General features: G+C 39.0%; 1 protein-coding gene across 17 annotated transcripts in view; it reads left to right on the top strand.

The window, feature by feature from the left end:
- msi2b (musashi RNA-binding protein 2b) overlaps nt 1–23,021 on the top strand; it is a 250,536-nt gene that overhangs the window by 56,518 nt on the left and 170,997 nt on the right. For all 17 annotated transcript variants that reach the window (XM_079387961.1, XM_079387957.1, XM_079387966.1 and 14 more), the window contains exon 6: nt 17,159–17,251. In XM_079387961.1, coding sequence (XP_079244087.1) covers nt 17,159–17,251 — 93 coding nt within the window. The remainder of the gene's footprint in view (nt 1–17,158; nt 17,252–23,021) is intronic.

The following is a 23,021-nucleotide window of genomic DNA, read 5'->3' as shown; positions in this document are numbered from 1 at the left end:
CTCTGGTATTTTCATAATTAAATATATTTATAATCCATTGCTAATCAATGTATTAGTAGCCTATGGAACATTTTCTGCCTCATTCTGTGACAAGAAGCTACATCAGATCACAAAAGTTGTGGACTAAAAAGGTTATAGTGTTCTCTTTTGTTGGACAGCAGGTTTAAAAACGTGAATACAGAGAATTTTAGCTTTATGCATTTTAATTTAAGCATGTTTAGCTTAGCTAGTTAACTGAAGGCTACATGCTGCCGTCAGAGCAAGTGTAATTACTGCATTCACGCTAGGGATGTTAATTTCGGTTATTTTTCCTAATTGACAACCGACACTCGTTAACTGATTATTAACCGTTAACCGACAAGATTATTTTAAATTAGAACTGAATTAAATTAGAATAATTGTCTGTGCCCCATTAAAAAATACCAAGATTTGTTTTCCGGGGATTAATTTTACATGTGCAAAAAGCAACAAACAGAACATGAGGATTCACATGTTAAAGAATAATTTAAGAATACAAAAGAAAAACTGCATCAAGTAGCCTATGCAGACTTTCGGTTCATTTTTGTGCTGCGTGAAAGGAAACCAGACGGCAGAAAGCGGCATCCTATTTTTTAGGCTTGTTTTACAGTAACGCAAAGATGTTTTTGTTGGATGTGAATGTGCACAAATAAAAGCAAACCTTTTACCATTCCGATTATTTTCATGGCTAAAAGGAGTATTTGCTTCCACTGTTAAAAGGGGGAAAAAAATCAAGTGATTGCTTCAGCGCCGCATGCGCGCGCACAGTTAAGTATTCTACCTTGACAATGCAGCCTGTTCATTATAATTATAAAAAAACAATCAGTCAAACATATGGAAAAAAAAAACACGCTGTTCAGTTTAAATGTGTAGTAAAATCTGTGCCGTTAAGCGTTATCACCATACTGCCGTGAAGTTATGTAAAACATTTAGTTTTACGTGGATATTGGAAGACGAGTGAAGTAGGCCTACATAAAAGGTAAATAATAGGCTATTTTGGCATTCAAATACATCGCGAATACGGAAACATTTGATTTTGTGTCGAACAAGAGACCCAACGTTGGTTTCAGTTTCGTTTTAGCCTCAATTAATTTGTTTTGGTTTGTCGTTTATATAGCTTCTTACATTTTTAATCCTTGTTCTTTTCTAAATAGCCTACTGTTATTTGAAAGGATTTGTTATGGAGTGAGGGGAACCAAAATAGCCTAGCTATGTTTACAGTGTTTATTATAATGTTTGTCATTTGCGTCAGCCTATTTCTGAATGAAATAATCAAATGCGACTTGTAGGCGACTTATGTTTTTCTCTTTAGAAAAAGTTTTTTTTAATTTATTTTTTTACCTTTTTTTTTCATACACGTAGTTTATTTTAACCATGCAGCAAACTCTTTACAATATTTTGATAAATTACTAAAATAAATAAGTGACTTTAAACCGTTTAACTGATTGTATTAATCGGTCAAAATTCTTATCGGTCGGTTAATGGTTAAACGGTTAAAATGAACGGTTAAAATGACTTAAAATGATCCTTAATTCACATGTTCCTCAGATGCTCTCATTTCCTGAGTTGTGCTTTTAAGTCGGAATATGAAAACCGCACACTCGCGTTACTGCAAAGATTTGTTGGACTTGTATTATTAGAGCATTCCGACTTCAGTTCACATGCATTTTCTCAGTCGGGAAATAATTTTTCACGTGTGGTGCCGGTGATGATGATGATGCTTACGTTCATTTTGGAGAAACAAAGGACAAATATTTAATCAATCGCTCAGGCATGGCACTGAAATGAGGCTCCGAAATCTGCATTCTCATTCGGTTCTAGTATATACCGGTTACATAGGTGCCATATTGGTACCGGGTTTCGGTACCCAGCCCTACATGTGACACTTCAGACTGAAGTAATGGCTGATCAAATTTCAGCTTTGTATCACAGGAATAAATTATTTTAAAGTATATTAAAATAGAAACCATTATTTTATATTGTAAAAACATTTAGCAATATTACTGTTGTTTTCTGTATTTTTGATCAAATAAATGCAGCCTTGATGAGTATAAGAGACTTCTTTAAAAAACATTACTAAGTCCTACTGATCCCAAACTTTTGAACGGTAGTGTATATATAGCGCACGCACGCACGCACACAAACACTTTATCCTGCATACACACTGAGAGAAACATCTTTGGTCATGTTGTTGTCTCGCAATGTATTTTAGATTTTTTTTCCTCTAACAAAATCATTGTTTTTCAGATTCTTTCATGAACACTCCCTATGAAATTTATCCAATCAAGGATTACTCCAAAACCTGCCTAATTGTGCAATGCCTCCATAAGAACACTCTTTATTGCTAATGTTGAAAATGTCATTTTGCACTTCATGTTGATCCTGCCCTTAGAACTGCAGCAGCAGCTGTGCAGTATGTTGCTTGACAGCAGTATGGCCTCCTTCCCAAGGCAGAGTCACTCATAAGAGCCATCGTCCTAATTGCAAGTTAATCCCTCACTTGAGGTTCAGTTATCCTCTTGCTGCCTAGTAACAATGAGAGGAAATGCTGTTTTGGTTACACTCATCTGCAACCCCCTAGCCATCTTTATTCACTCAACAAATAAAATCACTTTGATTTTAGTGTGTGATTATCGCTATGGTTTCCACTCCCACTGGCCAGTGGTTTGGAAGTGATATTAACTTTTTCTTTCGGCTAGACTTTACAATCAACTCCAAATGCTCATCGCCAACGACATATGAACTCAGTAAAAGTGAGTGATAAGAAGTGATTTCCCCCACCAGCAGGATAACGCAACGCTCCATCTTGCTCTAGGTCAATAATCCTTGCCATGCCCAGTAACTTCCTTAATCTAGCCCGAGCCTTATTCGTATTGTATGTGGACGGTTAATGCTGGTACATCAATAGGGATTATATAACGCTAAAATCTCAGCCGAGTGCAGTTTGGTGGGCGTGGAACAGTTTATCGACACGCTGTGGAAAAGTCACTGAAGGAGGTGGCAGCGGAAAACCTGCCACTATCAATCAATCAATCGTCCTATTAAAGTGAAAGTGCCCTCTCCTGGAGCCATCTCGCCTGCTCCGACTGCACCTTATCCCTTTTACTTTCATCCGGAGCAATCAATCTCATGCTGCATCCGCTGCTGTGCAACTGCCTTAAGGCACCGTGATTCTGGATGCTAGGATGATATCTATATGTCAATATACCTCTATGTCCTGCTACAAACAAACCTCTATGTCCTGCTACAAACAAGCTGAGGCCGATAGGAAATGGGTTTGTTTTATGGAATGGATTTGTATTTTGAGGTGCATATTAATATTTTAGAGGCTTAGTGATTGCTGCTTGTTTATTAACTTGAATAAAGTATAATTGTTTAAAAATTGTAGCTAGGGTTGAGAATTAGACTGTCCTGTAGGTTTTGGTGTTGAATACTCTGCAGAAAAAAGCTGGAAAAAAAACTCAATATGAATACAAAATAAATAAAAGAAAATACAATTTTAAATTTAAAAAAAAAATTTTTGTGTGTATTTATTAAACAATTTATTTTGAGTTTAATTTTTTTTTAATTTGATACTTTTTTCATTATACAGTATTTTATAAATACATTTAATGTATCAATAAAAATCAATGAATACACAAACACAAATAAATTGAGGTGTGTGGGTGTATCTACAATTTAGCATTGTTTTAATTTGCATTAATTGGCAGTTTTAAATTATTCATTTTGCATTTTCATTTTATTTTTAGTATTTTTTTTTTAAATGCATTGTAGTAGTGAAATGCCACGGTTCTCTATTTTAAGGCATTTTGAATTTTAGAAGGAAAAAAGTATTTTTTAAAAAAAATTTAAAGAAATTATTCAGGTCAGTATTGTTTTATTATTAAATTGGGCAATACCTGTTAGACTTCCTATTGAGACTGACTGTGTTTTTGCTAGTATGTAGCCTATGTTGGCTCTTCCTGGAAGTGGTGAATATATGCCCTCACACTAAAGGACTGCAGAAATATTTTGACTTGAATCTGCCATCAGATTTCTCTGACAGCTCAGATGGTGTCAGAACTGTAGTTTGAGCTCAGCAGCATACATTAGCTCTGGGATTTGAGTGCATTTGAAAGTATGCCATGATGTTTGTGGACCGGAAACACAGCATAGAGGTGTCCGGGAGCAAGCACTCATTGGTTGTGTCTCCATGATGGGTGGATATGAATACCCTCATGTCAAATCCCCATTTGGATGATCTTCTCGCAAGGAGATGACATCTTGGAATAAAGAGTAAAAACATATCTATTCAGTATATCTGTTCCTAGTCAGAGCTGGCTCATGTTCCATGCCTCGGATGGTTCTCCTGAGGTTGTTATCTGGGCCACGGCTTGACTCTGAGGCTATGTTCAGTATCCCATTCACGAATAGTGGGAGAGGAACATCAGGGCTTGAAAAAACCTTTGTTTTGCGTCAGTCCACAGCTTCCGCTGGGCCCTAATTACCCATAGCCAGCCAAACAGACACTTTATGTGCAATTCACTCGTTTATTGAGAAACAAGATTGTTTTCTTTGAAACCAATTTTATTTCATGTGTTTTTGTGCGTTCATGATTATAGCTGCAGCCTCCGTATTTGAGCATATTTGAAAAAGAACGGAGGTATTGATGTTTTCATAGTTTTCTCTCACAGAATACAAATGTGTGTGTATAATGCATATTAGTTTTATAGCTATATTGATTAAAAAAAAATTAATTGTAATGAAAACTATTTAATTTGTGTTGCATTGTAGGTTTAAGAATTTGGTCGGGGGCATTTTGTTTTTGTAAATTCACACCGAAAATCACGGACGATCTGGATAGTAAAGGTCATAAATGGGATTTCCCACACCAAAGTGCTGGAAAACATTGAAGTTGATCTTGACTTCAGATACGGGCTGTGGTTGTTTGGTCTGCATTTGCGCAGACATCTTTAACAAGATGCCTGAACACACACACACACACACACACACAAATGCAAACACAATCACGTTCAGCATGCCACCGAGCACACAGAAGTGGGAAGTGGCTTCTGTGAATTGAAAGTTCACTTCAGGCCCACAGGATGGATGCTTATGCTGTTTGTTAGCTCTTCTCTTTCTCCTGAACAGATTAAACTGATGTGAAGCTCTGTCTTGCCTTGTGGAGACATTTCAGAAGTAGAAAGGATTGCTGAAGGCCTGCCTCCAAACGATGTGGCGTGCTGATAAATTCCTCTGCTTGCGCTATACTTAATATTTCAGAGAGGGACATAAAAGTCTGATATCGTTTTATACTCCTAAATGGCAGCTTGGGAGAAAATGTCTGGAGAAAAAAAAGCCAGATCTATTGTGAAAACTGAAAGGAAAGGAAAGAAAAACGTACAGTCGCTTTAAAAATGTATACAGCTTCCAGCGTAATGGTGTAAGTAATTTGTTAAGTGCTTATAACTCCCTTGCTAAAGTTTAGAAGATTTTGCCCCAAGCAAGCACTTAATTAGCATATTAATTTTTCAGAATCGCTTTGAGGGGCAAGCGCTCAATTTTTTCTCTCATTCCTTCTTTCACCCCTCCATCCTTAATGTGAAAATATTTTTCCATTCTGCAGACTGTTTATCAAGGCTGAAAGCTCATTGATATTCAGCGTGAGTTCGCTTGAACGGAGACCGGGAGGTGTATCAGCCTAGCCATCTCCTGGGTCCTATAAGGAGCTATGAGTGGCCGCGATCTATCTTCATAACTGTACAATAATCTATCGACTCTGGGTTTGAGTGTAAAACACATCAGATCATTAAGATAAAGCCATGGAGGGGGTATTGCTACAGTTTGTCATTGAGGAATATTGGTGTTAGTGCAGTTTGAAATTACAAAGACACAATGCGGAGGTTAGCAACAGTTTATTTTACCATTATTGGGTAAAAGATGATGATACACATGCTCAAGATTTATAAACTGGCCTGCTGAATGAATAAGCCTTTTAGAATTATAATTGTAGTATATAGTGCCGTTTAAAGGTTTGGGTCACTAAGATTTTTTTTAAAATGCATTTAAATGAATACTTTTATCCAGAAAAGATGCATTTAGTTGCTCGAAAGTGACCAGTATATATATTTATCTCGCTGAAGTTTTCTGGAGTAATGGCTGCTGAAAATTCAGCTATGCCATGATCACACAAATAAATAATAATTCACAGTGTAGCTGCCGTCAGTGGCAACTCCTATATATTTCAGTTCATAATATGCACTTTACAGTTAAAAGGTAAATAGTTAAAATGTTCAGAGTAATCATTAGAATAAATAAGTAATTTTTTTTGTTAATACATGTCAATTCATTTCATATTAATGGACTAAAACCATAGGAAAATGGGGGAACCTATTTCTCTTTTGTTTAGCTTGGGAATTATTTAATTGTTGCTTTCCGGTGCACTACAGTTAGTATAGCCTCACGAGACGCTGCACTAGTAACATGTTGTAAGAGTTACACCTGTAAGAAGTGCTAAGAAGTTATATTGTTTTTTTTTGTTTAAGAAGAAGAAACTGTAACGTCCAAGTGTATTCCTCTTGAGTTAGAGAGGCCTATGAGGTATGTGTTTTATCGTGTAAATTGCTTTGCCGTATGTGAACGTGTAAGTTACGTGACCGTGTGTTAATGTATAATTAGCCAATTAAGTGTATTTTCTTTACGTTTTGAATGTGCACTTCATTTATTCGTTTTGTATGTATTTTTTAGTTTATTATTATGTGTAAACACCATTTTTAAGTTGATGTATTTCCTTTCGTAGTTCTGACGACATTGTTGGGGCATACAAGGGATGCAAGAGTAGAATGTACAAGACATACTACAGACTCGTGTCCCAATAAATGTCTGTTAAAACCAAGAACGACCTGAGCCTTTAGTAACACACAGTTTTACTGATTTTATTTGTGTTTTTGATCAAACAAATCCAGAAAAAATAATAAAAATAATATAGAAATGTAAAAATCTGACTGCCCCCAAACTTTTTAATGGTAGTGTAAATTATACTCAATATATTCCTTGGCTACGTTTGCCTAGTGTAATTTTCTTCCCCCTAGACTAGGAGGGAGTCAAGAAATATTTTGAATAGCTATCATTTAGCAATGCCCTAGCAACTGCATAGCAACAAGAACCACTCAGAATGCTTTAGCAACCACCAACAGCAATTTTTACACCAGTTTTTGGTGTGGATAACTTTTTTTTTTTTTTAAATAAAAGCCTATAGGCACATTGGTGACTGACTCTGAATGACCTTTGATATTGTCTGGAATAAATGGCTGTATGTCAGGTTTTCCCAGTTGTGCAGAATGCTTTTACAGGTCTTGATCTCCATTAGAGTGGAGGTATATATATTGATTAGTATTAATTGTGTGTCATGGGACCGTTATACACATCTGACCTGGTCATCAGCACTCCCACAGTTCAAATGAGCCAGCTTTGGCAAGGCTGCAGTCAGATGACCTGGGTATTTTGTAGCATTGTGACATCAGTGGCTGAGGATTTAGAGTGCTCCTACTGGTCACTCTTAAAGCTACAGTACCTTATGTGGCACACTCAAGTGCTCCAAAATTGCTGCAATAATTCAAGAAAGACCCTGGGAATGACCAATTTAGATAGCTAAAATCAATATTGAATTTAATGAATGCTTAAAGCCATCAAAGGGGGTAGTAGTTTCCCCTTTCCCCCATAGTCTTATGAAATTCAGATATAAAGAGCTCTGTAGTGTGTCAGCTCAGCAGTTTAGGATAGGAGGATTTCACAGAGGTACTCACAGATATCTCTTGATTTTTCACGGCACTTCCGTAGATGGACTGAGACTTTCAGAGTCAGCACAACCTTTACAACCTGGAGGTTTGGATTGGCTTGAACTGTCTTGTGCTTGTTTTTTCCACTAAAAGAAATATATAGCCCCTTCAGTCTTCTGATTTTCAGAGAGTGCTTTGTGTAGTTTTATAAAAATGGCAAAAGTGTTAATAGTATTAATCTTAAACTAATGATTAGGCTACCATAAATATTATTTATGGTCATAATTTTGGCATGAAGATCCTTAATTGCCCCAACAGAACGACCAGTTATCAACCTGCTGGTGTCAATCCCATTCAGCCTTTGTCTGATGCTTGTGCTTGAACTGCCTTGGGCTCCACTAAGTGGCTTGGGAGGGATCTTCCATTGAGAGAGCCAGAGACTCATTTACGTGGCCTCGGGGGTCAGTAAAAGGCCGTTTGGCTCAGTCTTTGGCAGCCAACCTGCTGTCAGTGTGGAGACGGCTGCTGTAAGCTTGAAGTAGCCCCGCTTTGGGCTGTCACCTGCCATTTGCAGTAAGCATCTTTACCCTACTCATCTACTCAGTGTAATGGCATTGTGGTTATCAATTAGGCATCTATAAATATACACTAGAAATCGGATTGGATCAGTTTTACCCTGGAAACGAACCCTCCGTCCCTGTCTAAAGATCTGCACTTTCTTTTTTACACTTATAATGATTGTTATTCAAATAGATTTTTATTCTCTGTCAAAGCTATTTAAACGGTATTTCATTTTTTCCCCCATCTAACTGTAACAGTGGAAATAAATCTTAATTTGAAATGTTATGTGCTGTTTTTACTGTGATCACTGCAATTGTGCTGTAATTTATTTAATGTGATTATTTTATTCTAGATTTTTTGTTCCCCCATTTTATCAACTACCAGGCAAAAATTGTAAGCCTAATCTCTAATTGCATTTTTTTATACATGGCACATGCTTTGTAGGGAAGCACAAATATATTGACAACTTTTTTTTTAAATGTTTTCATTTACTGGTATCAGCTAGTTTCAGATATTTAATATTGCATGCTACTTTCCTCTATTTTTACATTTTAGGTTATCTTTGTCGCTCATTTAAAGTTATTTTTTATTTAATTTTTTTAGAAAATACTGAATTTAATACTTTTTTTTTTTTTTTTTTTGGGGGGGTTTCACAGATGAAAGAAAGTAATACAGGTTTCTGATGAAGGTTGGAAATAGTGTAAATTAACTTTTCTTTCTCTTTAAGATTAGAGGTTTGTTCCCATCTAAAAAATCCCATGTATGCACACAGTATTAGCAATGCTTACTGTAACAAGTCCCACCAATTAGAAAGACGCATGTTATGTATGCATTTTTGATTGAATAGATGTAAATATTTAGCAGATAAATCTCTTATTTTTGCCCTTGATACACTCACAGAAAGAAAAGAGTGTTTGATATTGCATCAAATAAGTCTTGTCTGATGGGTTTTGGGGCAGGGAAAAGGGGGGCTGTGCATCCACAGTTTTTGCCAACGTTACTAATCAGTTATTCTCAGCTCTTGGTCAAGCCGCTGCCTCGCCTGTCAATCAGGGTTAGCTGCAGGCGCGGAGGCAGGAGCTGTTTGGCCCAGTACATTTGAATGTCGACATTAAAATTCCACACTGCAAAATTGTGTACAAATTGGAGCTTGGCGGCCTAAATTTAGGTGCAGCATAATAGAATGTGGCAAGTGCACTGGATTCTGTCAGTCAAGGAAGTGTCGACACCTCACGTTAAACGAGACCCGCCTAGTTGTTACCGTTTCTGACCGGTTTGGAATCGGTCTGCAAGCCTGTTTGCCTGGAGTGTGTGATTCGGTGGAAGGACAAGGAGACGGCAATCAGTGATGAATATGTGATTTGAGATGATGAAGAGGCCTGGGAGGGAGGAGGAGGATGAGGGGGGGGGGGGGGGGGGGTCTCATTATCTCACTCTAATCAGGGGACATCCAGCCAGGCAAAGAGGACTGATTAAAAAAAAAGACTCCTTGTCACAACACGAGCATCGTTTGGCTGGGGCTTATGGGCTTATTGTGAGTGAGGACCAATGTTAGTCAACCGCAATCAACGGCAAGAGGCCACTACACAGTTCCATCAGAGACCCCGAGTAAACAAATAAAAATGCAGCGTGGGTCTCTACAGACCGTTCGATCCCAGGAAGAAGAGAATCCTGGGAGGGGGAACTCTCCGCAGGAAGCACGACAGGTGTTTTAAGAGGAGCTTGATCACCATCTCCGTTCCTTGGTTTCTGTTCTTTGTTAAACTCCACGTAACCTCCATCAAGTCATCTGTCAAACTGCTCTCTCACCCTCGCCCCCCTCCTCTCTGTCGGAATATAACTTGATTTTCTATGTCTGTATCCCTGCGATTGTCCTGCGCTCTGATAAGGATCCATGTTTTCAGGGAGGGTTTGGCTACGCCGCATCTAATGAAAGATCTTAATTAGATCCATTTGTGCCCAAAGGAGAGTAGATGCAATATTAAATTGTCACTCCTATCACATTCCTCCAATTTAGGCTGCAGGATACGTCTCGATCCATTTTATTTCACCGCAGATAAATGGTGAACTTTGCTGTCGTCACTACCTCCTGCGTTCCCCCTCATCTTCAACAGAGCGAGAGACTCTTTTCCTCTGAAAGGAAAAAATCTTCCTCTTTGCTATGTATTATAAAACATTAGAAAAATTCTAATTTGCTTCCCAATTCCTCTCTTTGTGGAGCACATAAAATTGTCTTTTTCTTATTTAGAGCCCAAATTGAAGCCTTCCTGATAGTCATGCTCTTAAGTATCAGCAAAATTCAGACAAACCTCGTTGCCCTTGAATGTGATTTTTTTTTTTTTTTTTTTGCCCATAGTAAATTTAACTTTGAAATATTTAAGTTAACTTTCTCTCTTTCTTTCTTTCTTTCTTTCTTTCTTTCTTTCTTTCTTTCTTTCTTTCTTTCTTTCTTTCTTTCTTTCTTTCTCTCTCTCTCTTTCTTATTTTTCATAGTCACTTGGCCTACAGTCCACAACAATTTGTTTTACAATCTAGTTTGTCTTGTCCTGCTCAATGATATTAATTTAAACTAAAAACTTTGTATTTCATGTTTTCAACTAAATTTGCTTAATTTGCATATTTTATTAGTGCTGTCAAATGATTAATTGGGATTAATCACATCCAAAATAAGTTTTTGTTTACATAAAGTATGTGAACTGTGTATATTTATTATATACACTTTGTGTGTGTGTGTTTATTTATACATAATAAACATACACAGTATAAACATGTAAACAAAAACTTTTATTTTGGATGAGATTAATCGTGATCAATCATTTGACAGCACTAAATTTTATCATTTAATTTCTGTTATAATCACAATAAACTGTGCCAAATTAGCTGTACTATTATTTATTTGTCCGTATTAGCAATTTAATCCATGTCAACCTGTTTCTGATAATTCCAATACAGTGGGTACGAAAGTATTCAGACACCCTTAAACTTTTCACTCTTTGTTATATTGCAGCCATTTTCTAAAATTTACGTTCATTTTTTTTCCTCATTAATGTACACACAGCACCCCATATTGACAGAAAAACACAGAATTGTTGACATTTTTGCAGATTTATTAAAGAAAAACTGAAATATCACATGGTCCTAAGTATTCAGACCCTTTGCTGTGACACTCCTATATTTAACTCGGGTGCTGTCCATTTCTTCGGATCATCCTTGAGATGGTTCTACACCTTCATTTGAGTCCAGCTGTGTCTGATTGGACTTGATTAGGAAAGCCACACACCTGTCTATATAAGACCTTACAGCTCACAGTGCATGTCAGAGCAAATGAGAATCATGAGGTCAAAGGAACTGCCTGAAGAGCTCAGAGACAGAATTGTGGCAAGGCACAGATCTGGCCAAGGTTACAAAAAAATTTCTGCTGTACTTAAGGTTCCTAAGAGCACAGTGGCCTCCATAATCCTTAAATGGATGACGTTTGGGACGACCAGAACCCTTCTTAGAGCTGGCCGTCCGGCCAAACTGAGCTATCGGGGGAGGAGAGCCTTGGTGAGAGAGGTAAAGAAGAGACCAAAGATCACTGTGGCTGACCTCCAGAGATGCAGTCGGGAGATGGGAGAAAGTTGTAGAAAGTCAACCATCACTGCAGCCCTCTACCAGTCGGGGCTTTATGGCAGAGTGGCCCGACGGAAGCCTCTCCTCAGTGCAAGACACATGAAAGCCTGCATGGAGTTTGCTAAAAAACACCTGAAGATTCTCTGGTTTGATGAGACCAAGATAGAACTTTTTGGCCTTAATTCTAAGCGGTATGTGTGGAGAAAACCAGGCACTGCTCATCACATTTACATTTACATTTATTCATTTAGCTGACGCTTTTATCCAAAGCGACTTACAATTGCTATATATGTCAGAGGTCGCACGCCTCTGGAGCAACTAGGGGTTAAGTGTCTTGCTCAGGGACACATTGGTGTCTCACAGTGGATTCGAACCCGGGTCTCTCACACCAAAGGCATGTGTCTTATCCACTGCGCCATCACCACCCCAATACAGTCCCAACAGTGAAGCATGGTGGTGGCAGCATCATGCTGTGGGGGTGTTTTTCAGCTGCAGGGACAGGACGACTGGTTGCAATCGAGGGAAAGATGAATGCGGCCAAGTACAGGGATATCCTGGACGAAACCCTTCTCCAGAGTGCTCAGGACCTCAAACTGGGCTGAAGGTTTACCTTCCAACAAGACAATGACACACAGCTAAAATAACGAAGGAGTGGCTTCACAGCAACTCCGTGACTGTTCTTGAATGGCCCAGCCAGAGCCCTGACTTAAACCCAATTGAGCATCTCTGGAGAGACCTAAAAATGGCTGTCCACCAATGTTTACCATCCAACCTGACAGAACTGGAGAGGATCTGCAAGGAGGAATGGCAGAGGATCCCCAAATCCAGGTGTGAAAAACTTGTTGCATCTTTCCCAAAAAGACTCATGGCTGTATTAGATCAAAAGGGGGGTGCTTCTACTAAATACTGAGCAAAGGTCTGAATACTTGAGGACCATGTGATATTTCAGTTTTTCTTTATTAATAAATCTGCAAAAATGTCAACAATTCTGTGTTTTTCTGTCAATATGGGGTGCTATGTGTACATTGAGGAAAAAAAATGAACTTAAATGATTTTAGCAAATGGCTGCAATAGAACAAAGAGTGAAAAATTTAAGGGGGTCTGAATACTTTCCGTACCCACTGTATACTGTGTGCGCATTAGTCTGCAAACATCTAGCGGAGGCTCATGTAGTCATCACCTCTGATCGCCTGCACTTGTCTTAGCACTGGTAGAAACCTGCAGCACGACTTGCATCTAGAAACATTCTGGCAGCTGACATTCCAACTCGCAAGAGGAAGGCAAGAAATGTTCTCTAGGCATGCCGAGTCGCATCAAGCAATGCTGGTGGAAGATGACCGGGCCTGAAACAGCAACATCAGCAGCCGACTAAGAGCAACAAACTCAGCTGCTCTGCATAAATTTTATACACTCAGTATCTCTAAACACACTGCTTATGCTCTATCACACCTAGTGCCGCTGCATTCTTAGATCTCAGCTCTCCTGCGAGACGTGCTTTTTCATATTCATAGATTTTCACGGTGGAATTTTTAAGGTCCTGCGATAGCAAAAGTTTCTCAGACGTTTTCCCATCCCTTCACAAGGTCCATGTCTTTCCATTTTTTGCCTAGAATATACTCGCACCACATTACAATTTTTTTTTCACCATTCTTATGTGTCTGAAACATCTTTTCTCATCTCAACTGTTAGATGCCCCCCCCCCCCACCCCATAATGTCTGACAAAGTGTGTTTTCAAATTTGCACAGGTAATGAGAGGCTGCGGATGGAGGTGTGAGAGTTGAACTTGCAAATCCCTCAGCAGTGTTTGCAAAGTTGGGGGACCGTTCCTCTCACTGGAACACGACATCTCTTAGTTTATACCCGTTGAGGTTAGCTTGGTACCTCTCCCTCATGACTTGCATATTATTCCCATGAATACCTTACAGTACTGTGTTGGGAAAGCTGCCATGTCAACAGTAGCAAAGAGAAACAAGGACAAGCTAGAGACACTCAGGAAGGACATTTCCCATAATAAAGGGTTGTCTGGCAGGCTATCTGCATTTTTTTTTATATAAGCGGAGGCTAATCAAATTGCACGTTTGGTAGCCTGTTGTCTGTTTTTAATATTTCTTTCATGCCTTCAGGGTCACGAAACCAAAAGAATCAAAACAGCGCAACGGACATGCGTCCTGTCATCGTCTTGGTCATTATTGCGTCCAAGTTAGCACTCTGAATTCTAATGGGTTAGCCGAGCTAGCAGCACAACGTGTTTGCGAGGCATATCTGCTCGTCGAATCCCAAGAGAGGTGTGCGAGAAAGGGAGCACGGAAAGAGCAAAGGCCTGCTGTTGTCTCTTGTCACCATGGAGAGAAATGGACAGAGTAATTGCGTTGTTCCAGAGCCTGAGGAATCCCATCAGACAGGAGCTGGTGCTGTCAGAGGACATAAAGATGCCACTAAAAACTTGTTGGGCGGCTCGGGCCTGCACAAAACGACAGGGGAAAAGACAGACAGATTAACCATGGTGGGGTGCAGATGAGAGCGAAAGTGCTTCGGAGAGGGTTTGGGAAACAGCCAACTGAGATGAGGGCTGGATGTGTCTGTTGCCAAGATTGTGTATGATGGATGTGAATGAAGTTGAAATAAATGCTCAGCGTTGCTTAATTCTTTCGCGGTCTACTCCGCACTGGGAAATACCGGGGGTTTGCTAAATGATGCTTATTTTCTCTAATTGTTAGTATGTGCACCTTTTTTTGGCCATTTTATAGATCAAGGCAATAAGAGGGGACAGGAAATTAGTTTATCCCTGCTGGAAAATCAAGGTGATGCTAGCTTAAGGTAGTTTTGAAACATTTTAGCTGGTTTTTGGCTGATCTAAGGTAGTTTCCCAGCTCTAACCAGCTTGACTAGCAGTGTTCCCTAAAATTGAAGAATTGTCTGTCTGTCTATTATATGTGGGTCAATATTAGATTAGATTAGATTAGATTCAACTTTATTGTCATTTATGCAGAGTACAAGTGCAGAGCTAATGAAATGCAGTTAGCATCTAACCAGAAGTGCAAGAATATAGTGTTTTATATACATATAAGTGCAGAGTAAATGAAGATAAGATTTACATAATGTACAGTGGAATTGCTATATACAGTATTGAGCAAAGTATATACAGAATATAAATAGGAATGCAATGTAGGGATTGTATGTACATTATGAACAGAGCAATGTAGGATTATATACATTATGAACAGCAGAAACGTGAGAACAGTGGTAATAAATAAATACAGCTGGATGAGTGTGCAAAATATTGATAGAACAATGTATTCTATGCAAAATAGCAGTACTCAATATCACCATAGATACTCAATATCACCATAGAGTGCCTTTCAACCCTCACAATACTCAAAAAATTAGGTTTTAATTTCCCATTCGCTTTGTCATATCATAAATAATAGACACTCAAGTACTATAGAAACACATAGCTGAGATCCCACACATTTTTTAGATAATATGGGCCATTATTCGAAGCATAAACCATAAGATATGTCCACCTTGTCATGGACATGTATATTACTGTTAAATACATTTTCATTGCAAAATTAAGATGCAAATGATATTTTCTGAAAGGTATGATGTCGCTTTCTTAAACAGAGTTATAAATAATAATAAGTAATATAATAACATCCTCAATCACATTGATACCCCCCATTCATTTTAGTTTTTAGCAATATTAACTACAAAGGAATGCTATGTCCACCCTGTCATGTTTAAGTCCACTCTATCGAGTCTAAGTGGCCGACAGGGTGGACATTTTGGAACAACGACAAGGGTGGACATTTTGAGCTTCAGTTAGCATATTAGCTTACAACAAACTGTGACTGGCTAAATAGTTAGTCTGGTTGTTGAAGAGGATTTGGCATATTTCAACTTACATATTTTGAAAATACTGTATTTGAATCCCTTCTGGCATATTTTATGCCGATAGGGTCAACATGTTAAGCTTTGACAAAAGCATGTAAACAAACTCAGACGAAGAAAATTTGTCAATTGAAAAGTCACAATTGAAAATTTAATGAGCAGTGTATGGGACATAGCAAAATAACACACATCCTCTTACACAAAACTAAAACAAATCTAGAAAATGTATCTAAAGAGCCAAGTAATGCTTTTGTTATGAATACAAAAACTTAGCCTAATATAACACACCCTTTCATAGTCATTTTTTATGTAACGTTATCATGCTATCAGCAAATGTGTTATGTACAGGACACCAAAAGGCACCCTACAGTGATATTGACCCCTATATTCATCCTATATCTATATCCAAAACGTAGGTCAGATTTGAACCTTTGTCTCCAGTATGAGCGCCATAACACGTAGGGATGACCTGCTGAATCACAGCTCTGACAATAAGCACACATTTAATAGAGATCCACATGGGCCTAACAGAAGCAGGAATTTGACAAGTTTCTTCTCTTTGATAACTTCAGAAAGGGCTTAACATTGCCTGAAGAGCTCTCTTGTTAGCCGTTATCATTGCCCTATATAATAGGTGGGCTGTTTGATCTCAGTGTACCAGCTCTCAGCACAATTAACGTTGCTGCATGAAGAGAAGTCAGGTCTCTGCGCTCCATACATCTCTCCAGCAGGGAGAGTTAATTGTGTTTTGAAAAATGGGCCTGGTTGCATGACTGCGACCTCTACTATTGTCTGTTCTCACCGGTCTGAGATCCTGCCTGGCTTGGAGACTTCCAACTTTGACACCTTTTGTTTGTAACTCAATTAGAGCGTCTTTTAAGGTCTATCCGTGCAGCACATTCGGCATGCTTTTTCCGAGAACTGTCCTCTGAAACATTCCTATTCCAATTTTCTTAAATGGACTGGGGGGATTGCGTGTTGAGTCTTCGCAACTCAAGAAAAACACCATTTGCAGCTCAGGTGTTTGTGTTAGTGTGAAACCAAAAAGTGTCAAGTCTGTAACATTGTGAGAGAAAGGACAGGTAATGCAAGCAGCATCGGGCATCGCAAGCTAGGTGTTACTCGGTCCCCGAGCGCACTCTCACACACTCAACAAATCACACATATCTCCTCTTCAATCTCCCCCTGGGCCACAAAACCCAATTCTCCCAATTTCCTGTTTTCCAGTTTTGAGCTTACTCTGTCTCCTGCATGTTTGAAGTCCTCTGAAGTGCTTTCATATGGGCCTAATCTCTTGTCGTCTTCTCTTCTCTTCCAGATGGTCACAAGAACAAAGAAAATATTTGTAGGCGGATTATCAGCTAACACAGTAGTTGAAGATGTGAAGCAGTATTTTGAACAGTTTGGCAAGGTAAGATCTCATTTTCTTTTCTCCCTTTGGCTAATTTCACAGAAAGATGTTTGCATATGATGAGAAACGCAGTCCCAGAACGGACCCTTTCAAAACTTTCAAACAGACCATTTGAGATGTGGCCATTTGGAGATGAAAGTTCAGTGTTTGCTTGGTCTCCGTCGTCCACTGCATGTAGTAGCCAGGACCTTTTGCTTAAAGCTGCTGTGTGTAATCGGTCTGAACATTTACTTAACTAATAACATGATGTGTTCGTTTATGGTTTTACGGATGAATATTAATACAGATTTCTCAATATTATTCTTATACATAAGCTTTTGATTTTTGATTTGATTCCCATTTTAATTCAATTTTATTTGATTCATTTGAGTATATTCTTGCCCATTTTGCTAACATATTCTTCAATTTAGAAATAGCATCTCTTTCTACTAATGCTATAATTTATACAGGGCAGTGTTTCAGACTGATTCAAACCTATAATGTCTTTTTAAATGAAAAGAACCGACTCATAAGAGTCATTTGTTTTGGGAATCAAGCTACATTGTTCATGTTCTATGGTTTTGAGTCACAAAAAATAACTCAATCATAAGAGTCATTTGTTATTATCGTGTATAAACTTTACACGTACAGGCATAGAGTAAAAGATTGATTTTGGACCTTTATGAATCAGTATCTGTAAAATCTGAAAAAGTATCTGAAAATCAATATTTTTACCTGACCTTTTTTTGTAAGCCTCATATCTAGCATACACATGCAGAAGATTGATAGTCAACCCATATATTTGTATGGTCCAGATGAACTTTTCTGTTTGCTGTGTGATATAACTTAGAGTAAGCTCGCTGTCTCTCTCTATTTCAGGCTCTGTATAAATACCTAGCTCCATTTGTTTGTAATCAGCTGTGTCTGAGTGGACCTAACACACACTTGACTTGATTGAAGGGCTCAATTATGCAGATGTTTTACTTGCCCTGTGCTGTACGTCTTGCCCTGGGGGTGTTTTCACCAGCGCCAGCGCTGGCAGTAGACAACCACTAAATCATTGTGATTAAAGGAACAGTGGAGGATTTGTAGCTTCTTAGGTCACAAGACTATATTAGTCTTACCACAACCTGGTTTATTGAGGCGTACTTGTCTGCCATCCTTACGTAAAGCTGTAGATCGTTATTTTGAATGTGCAGCATGATCCAATAACGCTAAAGACCTAAAGCTCTCAGTGTCTTGTTTATAAATTGAGAAGCAAACACGCAGTCTAATGAAATACCTGTCTCTTAAGACAAGAAAATTACAAATTGACCGTCCGTTGGATGCACACTTGTGAGTAAAGGCAAAACAAGCCTTAAAAGTGAGTTGTTAGAAGGTTGGATGCTCATTTGCTGCAAACTCTTGATGACTCTGCAAGTCCGCCCACCTGGAGGTTTTGCCACACTGTGGTGTCAGTTGAGCTGATACCTGGAGGTTTGTGTGTGCGTGTGGGGTGTGTGTGTAGGCCAATTAACAGTGTCTCATAGCGAGCTGTGGGTAGTGAGAGAACGAGGATCCTGGGAGGAGAGCAGGTGGCATGGGGCAGCAGGGTCACAGGATCTGTCTCCTTAGAAGCTGTGTTCTTCCTGAGCGCTTTTTCTGTGCTATGACAGCTTACACACTCATGCACACACACACTTAAGTAGCACTAAGGGGCATTTATTGCACAACACTGCAGAATTAAGATTTTAAAAGCTTTTCCACAAAGGCTCTTTGAGTTAGATCATTTCATTAGCATACACTCATTTCGTGCTAATGCGGCATGTTGCCTTTTTACTTTTAGAAGAAGGCATGCCTAAATAATTTCACTTGTTTCCTCCGAAACAATTTATGGGTGTATAGACAACAGACTTGGCATGATTTAGTTATAAATTGGCAAGAGATTTTGTACATTCTACGTGATGAGAACGTAAAAGGCTGCCTCACTCCCTGCATAAACTTTCATGTGCCCTAATTACATGGGGTGGCTTATGCTTAGTCATAGGTTTATTGTAATCGGCTTGGAGTAGATCTCCAAACAAAGTACACTTATTCTGCTAAGTTGAAACAACTCCTGTTTACTTCATTACCACCCTCCCACTCCCTCTCTCTCTACCTCTCACTTTAGTGTTTGCTGTGCTACTGTGGCCAGGCTTTAGTTTCATTAGGCCTGAGAGTTGTTTCCAAGCCAGTGCTCTGCCACAATCAGGCCTTTATGCCTCCTCTGTCCTGGTTCCCATATCGGCCTGGGTGAGAGCCAACTTCTACCACTTCAGGGGCAAAGCTTTAACCTCCTTCAGCCTAGATAGACAGACAGTTTGTCCAGCATGTGTAATATACAGCATAATTAAATGTAAAATATTAATTAATACTACTTTTTTTAAGCCCACATGGCCTTGGTTACGTCAGCAGGAAAGATATTTTGTTTTAGAAGCAGAGAAAATTATCACATTTTGATTTAAAGTAGTTAGCTTTACGTACACTGATAAATTATTAACTGTAAGACCAGGGAAATTTATTTAGAAAGTAAACAAGGTCAATTTTGGTTTCATGTTATGTTTAAAAGTGAGGCATCCAACAGAAAATCATCTGGTTGATTTTGAAAATCAATGTTCATTCTTCACAAAGCATAATTTTCTCCACAGAGCATCTTGCTCTCTATTTTTGACATGGAGCACGTTTTCATTTTCTCTGTGGTAGTTTTGACTCGTGACTCACTGACCAGCCCACATTGAACACTGGACGTATTAAACCGTAATCACCAGTTTGGTGACAGACTGTGTATTGTCATGTTTCTGTAATGAAATGTCGCAGTTCTCTCAGCTTCAATATTCATTGAGGACAGTGGGCTGCCTGTAATGACTGCATCCCAAGCACTCACTGTTAGTTAATTTAGCATACCTGGTGAACCGCTAACATTTAATAACAGCATTCGATTTACCTCAGGCTCGGGTAATAAAAACAGTGCACTGCTCTATTTGCAAGCCTCGCTGCATCACTGAGCCCTTAAAGTCTGATTTGATAAGCTTGTTTAACGAGAGGTGTTTGTGAATTCGGTGTGAAGAGTTTATTTCAGATGCATTTTCCTCATGTACACGGTGACACTGTGGAAACATGACAGCAATTCAGGAGTGAGAGTAATGGCGGCTGTCCAAAGTTGTCTTAAAGAGGCATCGTCTTCCTCTCAAGGTTCCTGTACACTCGGGGTGTTTTTCCTCGCCGTTGGCCTTTAGCGTCATCATCTCAGGGTTTATACCTGACGCTGTGAAAAGCTGCTTTAAGACAATCTCCATTGTTAAAAGCACTGTATAAATTAATTTAATTGGATCGAAAGGTTAAAGTGACTGTGCATAAGCAAATAATAAAGATTAGCAAAAGCCTCTGCTTATACCACACCGTTGCTTATACTATATGTAACGGTTGTGTTCAGTGAATTTCCACTTCCTTCATTTAGTGTGGAGTATTTTCAGAGTGTGCTGCTTCAGCTTTGTGAGCATTTCATGGTTTATTTTCTTTTAATGTCTTAGCAGGAACTTCATTGTCTGGGCCGAGATGTGTTATTTCTCATCAAAAGGCCCTTTGGACTGCTTTCCTCCGTAAGACTGGCCAGGGAAGTGTCCTTTATTCACTCTGAGGGTTAGCAGTAAATCCCTGCGGACGTCTATGGAGCCTGTAGCCCTTAAATGTTCTCCACACATCAGTGGCCTCGCACAAGTGGGAAGTCACTAACAAAAGGTAGAAATTCTTAAGGGCGGCTGAAATACTCAATCACAGGCTCCCCGCTCTCCAGTGCCCTCTGGAGTGAAGGGAGAAAACAAATGAGGAGCTAGTGAGGGATGAAAAGGGAAGGTGAGGAAAAGAAGCAGCTTTTGAACTGGCTGGGATTAGTTTTAAGATGATGCACTCTCTTCAGACTCCTCCCTCCCTCTGCTCCCGTCCTCCCTTCCTCCTCTCATCCTTGGCGATCCGAGCCCACACCTGTATTTGTTTCGCCACTGAGTCTTTAACAAGGTCTCAAAATGGCTTTCACAGCGCTTGTGTTAACCAGTGAAACCAAATCTTCTTGTGAAGATTGAAAACACAATTGATTTTGGCCAGGGCTGAGGCCGCTAACCCAGACTTCGCTCTCTTTCCGCCTCTGTATGCTCTCACGCGCCTTGAGATTGATCTCTATCCTTCTTTCATTCCTTTTTTTTCTCTCCGTTGTTTTTCTTTGGCTGGACACACATCCAAAATGTTTTTTTTTTTTTTTTTATCAGTTTCAAATCACATTTCAAAACTCCTCTCCAAGGAAGTCAATGATGTTCCAGTTTTATTTCATCAGAATGCATGATTAGATAATTGTGTTATTTTTCAAAATAGTATAATGTGTGTATAGATATTATGTAAATCAATCACATGTGGCAGTGAACAATAACATTTTAATACAGTACTAAACCATTTAAAAATATATCTGTTTGTTATTTAGAATAGTAAATTATAGATTAACTTTCATGAATGAATAAATTGATGATTGACTCCTTCATTTTAATGTTAAGTGGTACTCCTTGTCCTTCATATTAATATTTTTTTCCCATCAGAATGACGTAATTACAGCATCTGTCAGTAGGGGTGAACAGCCTCTTGCTAACCAGCCAAAATTTGACCCCCTAGTCTCCTCGTCCTCTTTCTCAAACTCCTTGATGTTTAAGGTGTTCTAATTGTGCGTGAATACCGTGGTATGTACGCTTTTATACGTAAAAAAGCTTCAAATATCTTCTTTCATGGCAGAATGCACTAGGGACCTGTCTTCTAACAGTTGGTGTGTAAATGATCTTTAAAACATTTTGCTGAAGGAAAAATAAACGCAGGGTACCCAGAAGATTTCCCCTCAGTTGTCGGGGCGGCTCAGAAGCTTTCAACCCAGCGACTTGCACACGGTTACAGGCTCTAAAGCACAGGCACCAAGATCTAGCTTAGCGGGACTGTTTGAAAGAAAAATGAGACAAATGATTTAACACTCTCCCTGACCATTGTTTGCTCTAAGTATTGGCTGTGTTTCCAGGAGTCAAGGGGGGATGATTTTAAAACGCCCACAGGAGAATTTGAAGTTAAACTGCTTCTTGGCAATGATTTCCATTTTGATTCCGCTCTTTTCCTTTTCGTCTCCTTAAGTCTATAGTTCGGCAGTACATCTTGTTGTTCAGGACCTCCCCAGAGTGCATCATTTATAACCTTGCGGTGATGGATTGGTCTTAGTTTAGCTGCCTTGCATGCACCAGAAGGCCCCTGTGCTTTTACCTTATACCTATCAGAACGCTAGTTTTCGTCTTTGATGGCATTATTTACCTGGCCGTCTTGAAATCATGTCGTCCAATGGAAATAGCTTGACCACATTTGGCTAACTTAATCACTCTGTTAATTGCTTTTTCCTTGTCAAAGTCCCTGTGCTCTAAGATGATTTAGAGGGCATGAAAGCTGGAATCTCTGGGTCTTGTAGATGTCGTCAGAGCTGTGGCGACGCCATGTTGCGTCATAAGGGCTGACATTATCTGTGACCCTTAAAACGAAAGTGAGTTTTATGGATTTAGATTATCTGTAGCAGATGGTTTGTTAACTTTTAAGTGCATATTTGAGCTATGGTGAAGCTTCATGTTGGGGATAACATGTTTAAGCTATATTTAATTAGTGTTTGGGTTTTGATTAAGATGCGTTTAAGCTTAAGGTTTGCAAATAGCGTTACACAGTTGTCTATAATAAGATTGTTTTAGTATTGAATAAGTGTCTAGTC

The sequence above is a fragment of the Barbus barbus genome (genome assembly GCF_936440315.1).
Source record: "Barbus barbus genome assembly, chromosome: 31".
NCBI lineage: Eukaryota > Metazoa > Chordata > Actinopteri > Cypriniformes > Cyprinidae > Barbus > Barbus barbus.
Note: the sequence above shows the minus strand (reverse complement) of the source record. Positions and strands in the feature narration are given on the sequence as shown.